Here is a 12,276-nt window from a genome sequence, read left to right on the forward strand (position 1 = left end):
AACGTCCAACGATGGCCCAACACTGACCCCCGCATGACCGTTACCCTCGTGGCAAAACGTTTTTTGAAAAAAACAAAAGAAACGCACGTGTAATGTAACATTAATTATGACCGCGCGGTGCTAAAGCTAAAGCTAAAACTACATTCAAGCTAGCCATGACTGTAATGCAGCCTTAATTAACAAATGACTTACACCTGTGCTATTCCTGCTATGACGTCAACATGTCTGCTTTGAAAAAGGGTCTATTAAAGCCATTATGACAAGATTTCAACTTTAAAAAAAACACTATGTTTTATCATTTTCCCTGCATTTATTAATCTAAATGAATTACTGTAATTAATGTGTATTTATAACTTTAGCTTGGAGCTAATTCATTAAAATATTACCATTCATGATAAGTTTTTGCTTTTGTTGATTAAAAAAGTAAAAGAAATAATTTGACATGTTGATAAATATGCTTTAAGCTGATATTTAAATGAAAGATTATGTCTGTAGTTATGGAGCTAGTATTAGTCTATCTTAGCCTAACGTTGGCACAATGACTGGAAACACGGGGAAACAAGCAGACTGGCTTTGTTAAAAGGTAACAAAATATGCCTACTAGCACCTTTAAAACACAATAATTAACATGTACAGGGGTTAGGTTCTAGACTATTTTTTGACCAGTTGCCAGACAACCAGCAGATACTTTCCTGCTCCTGGCCAAGAAATGATGCCAAGTTAAGTTAGCTTGTTGCTGATGGCTTTATAATAAGCATAGAAGCACGTGAGTAGTATCAATCTTCACATCTAACTCTCGTCAAGAAAGCAAATAAAAATATATTTGCCAAAATGTGGAGCTTTTCCTTTGTGCCAGGATTCCTGCTATATAAAATACTGTAGGCCTACATGTCATTTCAGGGTGGAAAGATACGCAAAGACACCCACACAAAAGGAAAAACTTAAAGAGACCACTTGAGCTCCACCCAGAACAATCCTCATAATCTTCAAATCCAGAAGTTACTTAATTTGAGCAGCAGTAATCTGTAACCATATCATTTCCAATGCAAAGTTTGCCATTTCATTGTAGCAACACCTGAAAGAAACCAATCTCACCTGAGCCCTTCAAAAAATGTAACTATCCAAACAAAGTAAATTATTGTGTTTTTTGTTTACTAATATATTTAAGTTCTATCTTTGCAAACTCAATAAAACGTTTCATCTAACCTAAGAAAAACATTTTAGCAATGTTATAAATAGACACTGACATATAGTCAGCTGCAACTTTTACATCAAATTCACAATGAATGACAGTGTTGCTGAATAGATATTCTTATTCAGCGAGGGAGAATGGGAGGAGCACATTTTAAAATGGTGGCAGGCGAATAAATGAGAAGGGAAGTCTATCTACCTGAGATGTAAAGGACCTGCATTAATGAAGAGGGAAATGAGTGAACGAGTGCGTGAGTGAGTGAGACAGCTAGTGTGTGGGTGTTCGAGGTATAGCAAGTGTGTAACTGAGCGAACAAGTGAGGGAGAGTGAGCCTATACAGAGCTACCTATCAGGGGTGGGAGCAGAAGATAGCTAGGCATGAAGACCATACGTCAGTGGGCCCTAATTGAGCGCTTCTCCCTCCTTCTCCACTTGCTACTGACATATTGCCCCAGGGGCCTATTGGGAGAACGCCGCCTTCACGGCACGTAGAAAACGAGAGCAATGGATGATGAGGGGAGCTGAGGGTGGTGCTTGTCGTTTCTCCTTCCCTGGGTGCTCGCCCTCAGCCCTTATGACTTCAGGCTGATGTTTCTCCAATTTTTGAAGAACTGAAGTTGCCAACTCAGCTTTCTCTTAAACACTGCAGATGGTTGTGGCTTGAAAGGCTAGAGTGGCGGAGTTGTGACCACAAAACTGCTCACTCAAATATCCTGGACAGGCTATGAAAACCTGGGCAAGAGAGTGGCAGAATATTCCTCTTGAGCAAGGCACTTAACCGGAAAGTCTAGTAGAGTTGGTAATGACTGAGATAATCTAAAAGGTTGTGTCTCTGCTTGAAATGTGTACCCCACGTAACTAAGGGATATCAAGACATGTTTACCTCATTCACCCTCTAATAACAGTTGTCATTTCCCCAGGTAGGGTATATTTTTTCTCTTTCTTGTGTTTCAAGTGGCTATTTCTGTTGTAATGGATGAGGTCTAATGTTCATGTCAATATAATGTAGATTTTTACTGAAAAATACAGCCTTTATGCCCAGAAAAGTGGCGTTTAATGTCACCAAAATAGACTTTGGTGCTTAATGCTTGTTTATTTGTAGTAAGAACATAGATTCAGAACAGACAGCATGAGCCTTAAAGGTCCCATGGCATTCACTTTTTGAGTTTTTTAACATTAATTAATAATCTGTTCCCCCATCCTGCCTATGGTCCCTCAGTGGCTAGAAATGGTGATAGGTGTAAACCGAGTCCTGGGTATCCGGTTCTGCCTTTGAGAAAATGAAAGCTCAGACGGGTCGATCTGAAATCTTGCTCCTTATGAGATCATAAGGGGAAAGGTTACCTCCCCTTTCTCTGCTTTGCCCACTCAGAGAATTTGACCCACCCATGAGAAAGAAAAAGACATCATGGCTTTCAAACGAGCAAAGTGGCAGTTGGTCAAGGCCACACCCCCACCCTACACCTTTCCCCCGCCCTCTCCTCCTCAGTAGCTACAGACACACCAATGGCACGTCCTAAAGAAAGCTCATTGTGAGACTGGCTCTAGTGGCTGTAATTCTGCACCAAGGCTGAATTTCGGGAAAGAGACAGAGTATTAGAGGACCACTAAGGTCTATCTAAAAGTTTCCAAAAAGAACCATGTCATGGGACCTTTAAATACACTGGAACTGACCCAGTACCAAGGGGTTGTTTTGATTCTATGTTAATGTTGGATTATTTACCCCCCAAAAAAACTTGGCTTTGTGTTGTAAAAATAAAAAATAGGTTTAATAAGCAGCAGACATTCTCAAAAAAGAGACAAAGAAAGCTTTTAATTGTATTATTTGATCAGTTTCAATTCACATACATTCTTACATTTCTATCATTTTGCGCCATGGAATAAAAGCTTTGAAACACAAACGCTGAATACATCATGAAACCGATTTTGTCAGACCATTTCAGCAATGAGAAGCAGGTGAAGTGCAGAGTAAGGTTGAGAGGTGCGCACACGCACACACACACACACACACACACACACAAACTGCTTTGTTCCCCGGGTAGACCATGGAGCCGTCGAAACCACTCTGATTCTGAATTAGCTCTGATTGGCTGTCATTGCAGTGTGTCCCACACAGCTGAGACCACTCAAAACCACACACACACACACACACACACACAAACACACAATTTTGTGGTCTGCGCATCATGTTTCACCAAACTGCTGACTTTTGTAGGGCTGTTTTAAGAGCGGTATGAGTATAAATGAGCATGTGCATGTGTGTGTCCGTGTGTGTGTGTGTTTACAACTGTGTACGTCTTTTTGACTGCAGTCAATTTATGTATGCAGTGTATTCAAATTTTCAGATGGTGGCGAAGTGTGTTGTCCTACCTTTTGCAAGCTTTGGACATTCTCTGAAGGTACTAGACCAAAACACTTTTTTATTTTGACATTTTACACAACACATATCTACAAAAAATATGTTACATATACATATTGTAAAGTAATTCATTGTGACTTTTCCACCATTGATCTGGTATTGCTATCTTTTGGCACTCACATGGTCTGCCATGTGTGATTGAAAAGGCCAGAACCATTTACAATCATTTCAGAGTGAAATAGATTGAGCGTGAAAAAGTCCAGGCATTTGCACAAATGATCTGCATGTATGTGTTGTACTGTGATTCACTAAATTCCACTCATACAGCACTAAAAAACTGCTAGTTGACAAAAGCCGGATTTAAACTGGGAAAATGGTTCTGTATCACCACTACAGAATTCATCCAAAAAAAGCTTGGACCAACGGAGAGTAAAGGAAAGCCCTTGTTTGAACATCTACTCATCTAGTTAATTAAGAATCTATACAGGTTGTCTATAAATGCCACTCTGACACCACAAGCGTGCATGCTAAGTAAAATATGGGTCCAAAAAAAGCAGACCTGCCCACCACCAAAGGGATTCCACTGTGCCAGCAAAGACTTATGTGGCTAAATCCGCAGGGCTTTACCAGTCTTGCCAACTGAGTTTGGGTTGGATGCCCATCCAACAAGCCTACTTCTCTGGTTACAAATGTGTCTCAGTAAGCATCGTTCTTGTTCGGAAACTCAAGTTGGTGGGAATAGCAAAGAATAAGCAAAGGAGAAAGCGGGAGGAGGTGTAAAAAAGAAAAAGAAAAAAATAATTCTATTAAATTTTTCAAACCATAGCTGGATTCCATCTAAAGAGGCCTCAGGATCAGGTTTCTCTACAAACAGCAGCACATGTATCCAAAAGTGTGCGGTTACAGACAGAAACAGAAAGCTGAATTTTCTCTGAAAGAGACACACATGTGCAGTTACATGCATAGACGCACGCATCAATGCAGTTGGGCATGCATGCAGTGTGTTTGTGTGCGTGCGTGTGTGTTTGTGTGTGTGTGTGTGTGTGTGTGTTGGGGGGATATGCAGAATCCTACTCATTGGCATGCCAATTGTCTGTAATCTCAGAAAAAAAACTTCTCCCCAGTGTGCCTCTTCTTTATCAGTGATGCATGACTACCCTCTAGTGGTTGTACACAAGACTGCACTCATGATATCTATAGTAGTACACACAGTAGTAGATACTGAGCATTGTCCTCCCTAAAAATACTGTTTGCCCACTGGTGGTCTGGTCACACTACTTCTCAATACATCTGTTTGCACCAAACTTCTCACACTGATTTTTAAAGTAATCACCCATTTTACATCTTAAATTTAATCCAAATGAGTATTCTTTAAATTGTAAAGTTCCTCCTCACCATCCTGTCTTTTAAACATCTACCACAAACCGCTGTTATAATGTCCGAAGCTGGAAAAATCCACCATATGTTTCGCTAGTTAAAGATTCAGTTTTTATGGTTGCTATCGGAACATTTTTAGACAGAATTATGATTTCAGCATACACTTAACATCTTGGTTGGCACTTCAGGCTGTATGCAGTCCTGAGAACTTGAGTTCAGTTGAGTGCCAACACCAACATATTAACCATTTATATCACATAACTGAAGCAGTAATGAAAACAAAAAAAGAGTCCCCATGGTGAACACGATGAACCATAGTAAATCGTTTAAACAGGCAGATAAGGGACAAAGGAACATCTCCATCAAATTCCTGGGAAAATGTTAGGGAATGTGGGAACGTTTGCTCATATTTTAAGCCTTCCTCCCAAAGCAGTGTCAAAAACACTGCTTAAACCCATGGCTTACATAAATAGAACTAACTGTTGGACAGAGTCTGTAATGTACACTTTATTAATCCCAAAAGGGGATTTTATTTCACCCTGTTGTCTGTTGTTCTTCACACACACAGACCGAAATACACACATGCACAAACAGGACCTCTACACACATGCATTATGTGCATGTTCTGTGCGGGACCTAGAGTCCGCGACCCTCCGGTTCCCAAGCCAAGTCTCCAGGGACTGAGCTTTTGCCGCCCCATGAGTAGCATGGGAATTCATTTTGAGCCCTACTTAGCATCAGCCAACCTTAATTTAACTTAACCTTAATTTGAAAAGGACACAATATATGTCCTTTTAAGAAATAAGACAGTTAGGGATGATATGTTACAACAGACTGGGTTAATCTTTATGGCGGTGAAGATGAAAATCCTCATTGTATCTCCTTAGTTGCATGCTCTTTGTATAGAAAGACACACAAACTGAAACGTAACTTTATTTGTTACTAACCACAAAAAAATCCAGTCTGCAAAAACTCTGCGCAGTAGTAAGCTTGCACAGACAACATCAGACTTCCTAACTTTCCACCACACAAGCCACCCTCACTAAATTGAACACAGAGCTCTTTCAAGAAGCTCTTTTTTGAGCTAAATCTACCCATGGGCACCAATTTTAGTTTATAAACTAGTGTTTTACATGTCAAACCAGGATAACACTTGCATTTAAATGAGCACTTGGTTTAAAAAGAAGACAATCCACATTTATAACACTAACACATAGGTCAGTGTTTAAGACTTTTACACTGAAACCTTATACTTGTGGCCTTCCCGGTTCCTGAGTGGATCTTAAGTTGGAGAGTATTTACTTGTGGTTTATGTGGGAATGGACTTGTCAGGACAGAACAATGAACTAAGCAAACAGCTGTGGACAAACCTTTTCAAGCAACATGTTGAAATAACATCAGCAACGTGAGCACCTCTCTAACTACAGCCATCAACAGAAGTTGTGCATATTATTTTGCAGTTATGCATCTGACGTTGTTGCTGTTCAAGTTGTTGGATATGTTTCCAACCAGTCTGATATCCAGACATCCATTTCTTCTCACTCATATTATGTCCTTCCTTTTATTTGGATTACGCATGATGGTAGAACACTCATTGAAATATTTTTTATGCTTTGAAATGAATGTTGTCTCTATTCATCTGTTACGGGTGATAGGGTCACATGACTTTAAGACTGGCTGCTTTGTTTTCAGTGGAAAATTTGTGTAGTGATGTCACATGAAGGCCATGGATCTCTATATAGCATTTGCTGTGTTCATGTTCTGACCAAAAAGCAAAGCACTATGTCTTTTGCAAATTGCTCAATCGAGTAATTATAAAAATTGAGACAAAAAAAACAACACAAAATGGTATTCATAAATGTAAGTACACATCTCCCAGTTCAATACTGTGAGAAATGCTACATCTGTCCCATTTGTCTGCAGTGTTTATTCACAGTAAAACTGAAATACTCCCTTGATGTCGCACCGCACCCTTCAGCTTACTCTCAGGGACTGAATGTGTGAAACCTGCAATATTTGCATGTCAGAACTGAATGAGGATCTGTATAATGGCTGGGACTGGTTGTACATGTGAACTTTTCAAAACTACTCACTTTTATGTGAATACAGGGCTAAACTGGAACGGCTCGTTATCTGTAAAGACTTAGTTCCTGATGCAAACAAAGTGAAGTTGGGTGTGGGTCAGCGAAACTCACACCCTTCCCATATGCGTACATTGACATAAGACCAGCTTCCTCATTTTGATGTCACTTCCTGTACTGACACTGCGATTAGTTCATCTGCACAAACATAGGAAGTCAACTGCAGTGTAGAACACTTATCAGTGACATTCCACGGGAGAGATTTACTGCAGTGTTTTAGAGGTGTAGCCCTCCCAGGACGACTGTTTCTACGAGACAAATGGCAACAGATTGAATCTCAGGGACGCAGGGCCAGTTTGAAAGGGCAGGTGTGGACAAGTTTCAGTATCTGGGACATAGCTCAAGTTTACTCGGAAGGATCTGGCTAAGGATGTCTGTCGGGGTTTTGAACTTCTGCTTATTTCTTTGAGGACTTCTTGAAGGGTTGTGGGTAACCTGCTGGTCGGACATTCAGCAGCATCAATCACCCACCACTAGAGGGCCCAATCTGACAACATACAGGAAGTATTATTTAAGTAATTATACTGTATTTTTCACAGACCATTTAGACAATATTTAAGTTTCTCTTGGTACGTTCCTTCTGTCTTTTGTGTTTGCTTCATATAAATTAATACCAGTCTAAAAGTACACGGTAGATAAAATACAAAAAAAAGGAATTATATAATAGTATTTTATATAATAGTATTGTAGACATACTCACACACAAAGTAATAAACGTTCAACTGTCATTAGAGTCTGGGAAAAATGAAAGGAAACTAATTGCATAGAAAAGATGAATTATTAACAAAAGGTGTTAGGCCCAACCTGAACAGCTGACGGGAACAAGGAAGCTACTCCCACGTAAATAAAAACCTGTTTGGTTGCTCTTTTGTTTAAACACCTTTGACTTCCAAAGAGGAATGCAGGTAGCAGAGCTGTACAAGAGCTGTACAATACTCACCTAACGGCTAGCAAAAATGCTGAAAAGACTCTTTAGCTTCCTGGCCTTTTTTGCTTTTGTTAGTATGGTATGTTTTATTGTGGTTGTATTCTACAGCAAAGACAGCACTTTTTTTATTTTTACAAAGCCATATCGTATGGCAGTTGGAAACGCCACATCTTTCCAGTCAATTAAAGAACTTGTTGAGCTGGAGATTGAAGCCCAAAATGCCAGCTCAGAAAAGACACGGATGCCACCCAGTACGCCCAAGACTTTGGGACCCTGCCCTGACACCCCTCCAAACCTTGTGGGTCCCCTCCATGTGGAGTTTAATTCCAACCGGACTTTGGATTACGTAAGAAAGGAGTTTGGTTCTCTTCTTCAGGAAGGTGGACGGTACATGCCTCCAGACTGTATTGCCCAACAAAAGGTAGGTGAATGTATGGAAAGATAAATTAATAAATTAACAGAATAATAACTAGAACCATTTACTATGATTTTAGATCGGTTTAGACACAAGAAGTATCAAAATTGAGTGAAGCATGTCATATGCATACTATTTGAATAATGTGTAAGAAGTATGATAACTAAATATGAAAAAGCATCTAAATGTCTGGTGTGGTACAGAAAAAGCTTATAAGCCAGAGGTTCCCTGAGCCCCTCCTCACTGTTACTGCAGGGTGACTGCCAAATTATAGTCTGAACATGTTATGAGTCTTTTTTTCTTAAATTAAAATATGTTTGAAAATATAATTCAACATATTATTATCAAAAAAATCTTCCTTTTTGTTTAAAACAAACATTTATTTCACACATTAATGATAGGCTTACTATAGGGTGTAAAACTAAACTTCAGGATTCACTGTGCCTTCAAATGTATGTTTCATATTAAACATGATGTACAGTATAAATAATAATAATAATGTCCCTCCATCTATTTTCCTCCATCTGGCCCTGTTTCATTTGCAACTCAGTTTTACACAATATATGTAGTGGTCCCTGTTTTTTATTTTTATCATTCAGTTTTGTGCGAATTACACAAATGTCCTTTAGGGTTTTATTTTATATACATATTTTTTCTTTTTCTTTTTTAAAAATAAAATTTAAAAAAAATCTGAATGATTTCAAAAGTTAAAACAGACAGGATGCTCACAGGCCACTTTAGCTACCATAACTTTAAGTTTAACATTTACTGAGCACCATACATCACAATGGTATGAATCTCTTACCAAATGAAAGAAGAAAGTCTTGGGAGCATATTTTGCATTCATAACGTTTTCACGTCTAATCTCATTACGGAGTTGTAGACTGTTGAATAGGGAATGTGCACTTGTGACATTTTGCCAGATCAGCAGGTAAATTGTCACACTAGATGATCTAAAAATAAGAACACAACTGCTTATTTGTGAATATTGATTTTATTTTTAAATTCAAACCAGTACTGAAAATACAAAAAAATCATGCCTAGATAATCTGGAAAAACAATACACATTTCAATCAAAACAAGTGGCAAGATCCCTCTACTTTGAATTTTAAACTCCTACATTCTCTGGCTTGCACATTAAGTAATGAAAACTGAATGGACTGCTGCAGGTAACTTGCTTAACTTCACATATCTAACCTCTGAACTAAAGAGATGCCCTCTGTTTGACTAGTCAGACTCATCTTCAGAGTCACAATTCTGACACACAGACATTGCCTGGCCTGCGGGGGAAGCATCCCGGGCCCATTTGTTGCACATTTTACCCAGGTCTCTTTTGGTCGGTTGTTTGAAAATGGTTCCACACAGACGAGGCAGAAGCACCGTTCATTATATGATGATAACTCTTGTACATTCTTTCTTCTTTTAGCTGCCTCGTTCTTCGTAGGTCCAGATTTTGACTCCCCCCCCTTGCTTCCCTTTCTTTTGAAACAGCCTTTTGCTAGATTGAGCCTTATTCCTTTTTATTTCTAGTTGCTGCTTTACTGGCCTGTCAGTAAGAATTGCTAATTTGCATTTTCTTCCTTTGCTGGCTGGTCACATGTGACAATTTGCCCCAAGCTGACATGTGTGCTAATGTTGACTTAATCTCAAGGTTAGCTCAACATAGCACATCAGCTAAAGTAGCAAAAGACACGTTATTGTCTCCTGTATTTTGTGCAAAATAATTATTTTTAACAGTCATCCCTAACATGCGTTCCTTGTCTCAGTGTATAGTTTGTAATTGTTTACAATTTTCAAAATATATTTTAAAAAAAAACTTTTGATCACAAAAAATACATTCATACCTGACAAAGTTGTATTGCATTAAATTTAAAGTGTGAATGTTTTACTTCTTAAGCAGAAAAATAAGAAAATTGTGCTGACCTCAGATTAGAGCGACCTTGACCACATCTGAACAGGAAGTTGACCATAGAAGAAGAAGTCTCTTACAAAGTGCCCATTTGATTTTTGAGATAGTTATGAACTGTGATGAACAGTGTGACAACTCACCCCACTCTCCCCTACAATTTACTAACTTTTACCAGCAGAAAAAAGGACCAAAGTTTTAATGATTCTCTACATTAAGCAAACTTATTTATTTTTTCATGTTTAGGTGGCGATCATCATTGCATTCCGAAATCGGTATGAGCACCTGAAGCACTGGCTGTATTACCTCCATCCCATATTGATACGACAGCAGTTGGACTACAGAGTGTACATCATCAACCAGGATGGAGAGGGAGTGTTCAACCGGGCTAAACTGATGAACGCAGGCTACGTCGAAGCGCTGAAGGAATATGATTATGAGTGCTTTGTCTTCTCTGACATCGATCTGGTTCCTATGGATGACCGTAACCTCTACAGATGTTTTGACAATCCACGACACTTGGCTGTGGCTATGGACAAATTTAACTTCCACTTACCCTATAACGGCTACTTTGGTGGGGTTTCTTCATTGTCTAAGAGCCAATACTTGAAGATTAACGGCTTCCCGAACAGTTTCTGGGGCTGGGGTGGTGAGGACGACGATATCTATAACCGAATTCTTCATCGTGGAATGTCCATTTCTCGACCTGACTCGGTGATAGGAAAGTACAGGATGGTCAAACATGAGAGAGACCGGCACAATGAGCCCAATCCAAATAATCCTGGCAAATTAAGTCAAACAAAGTGGACCATGGATAAAGATGGCATTAATTCCCTAAAATACTCTGTCAAGAGTATTGTGAGGGATAGACTGTACACGTTTATCACTGTGGATATTGATGCTCCATTAAACTGAATGAGGATGGAAATGCTGTCGACTGATGATTCATGGTGTTTGTAATATTTCTATTGAAAACATGTAACTGTGATGCTTTGGAAATTTTCAGACCTTAAGACCTTTTAGAAATCTGTAAGTTTGGAATTCTTTATTTAACCAATGGAAGGTGTGTGTGTGTGTGTGTGTGTGTGTGTGTGTGTGTGTGTGTGTGTGTGTGTGTGTGTGCGTTTGCCCAAGTGCACTAAACAAACATACTGAGTGTAAGCTTTATCAATAAAAACATTGTTTCTCATTTGCTTCTGCCCTATCCTCAAACAACAATTATTAGGCTATTCTGTGAAATGTTTGCATCTCTACGGTAGTTCATCGTTGCTTTCACACACAATTCAAATGTACTAGTACAAGTATCTTTAAATGAACCTGTGATGCATTGAGCTACTCTCTGTAATATATTCAGCCAACACCAGCAAACAGTCTGTTCAAGAACACGGAAAGACCACCAGTTTGGACAGGTGGAGACAAGAGACATCTCGAGGATTGTTACATCCCGTCGATTTTTGTGTATTGCAAGAACATTCAATTTCACATGTGAAATGAAATGGATGAAACTGAGCCAGGCTAAAAGGTTTTATAGTTCATTTACACAATATTTTTTTTAAATGTCATACTTTTGTACAACTGTACAATGTAATAAAAACTTTTAATAAGGTGTTTGTACTGTACATATTGGAAAGTGTAATGAAATGAAAAGGGGACGATGTTGGTCTCAGTGATGAACAGGTTGATTTATCTTTATTTTTGGAAAAAGACGATTTGTGACCTGTAACAATGTTTTACAAAACAAGCTTAAGCAATTGGAAGAACTTGAAATTTAGGGCCACTATGGTCCAGCGCTAGTCTGACTATCACCTGACCAAGCCAAGTGCAATAGATTTGAGATTGAGCATTGGTCTGGGGAGTCGGCTCTGTATTTTCCATAGACAATTAAAGTAATGGACCAACAGATCCCGTTGTTCTGCTCGGAAACCAGCGAAGGATATTAGAAGCACTTTTCTGGTCAT

At 39.0% G+C, this 12,276-nt stretch overlaps 1 protein-coding gene across 1 annotated transcript; it reads left to right on the forward strand.

Annotated features, from left to right (window-relative positions):
- The first annotated feature begins 7,227 nt into the window (after nucleotides 1-7,227).
- b4galt1l (DP-Gal:betaGlcNAc beta 1,4- galactosyltransferase, polypeptide 1, like) lies at nucleotides 7,228-11,606 on the forward strand. The gene is made up of 2 exons (XM_032503754.1): nucleotides 7,228-8,418; nucleotides 10,565-11,606. The coding sequence occupies exons 1-2, from the start codon at nucleotides 8,026-8,028 to the stop codon at nucleotides 11,231-11,233; spliced, it is 1,062 nt and encodes a 353-aa protein (XP_032359645.1). The 5' UTR covers nucleotides 7,228-8,025; the 3' UTR covers nucleotides 11,234-11,606.
- Nucleotides 11,607-12,276: the final 670 nt, after the last annotated feature.

This window comes from Etheostoma spectabile, chromosome 22, assembly GCF_008692095.1.
Source record: "Etheostoma spectabile isolate EspeVRDwgs_2016 chromosome 22, UIUC_Espe_1.0, whole genome shotgun sequence".
Lineage (NCBI taxonomy): Eukaryota > Metazoa > Chordata > Actinopteri > Perciformes > Percidae > Etheostoma > Etheostoma spectabile.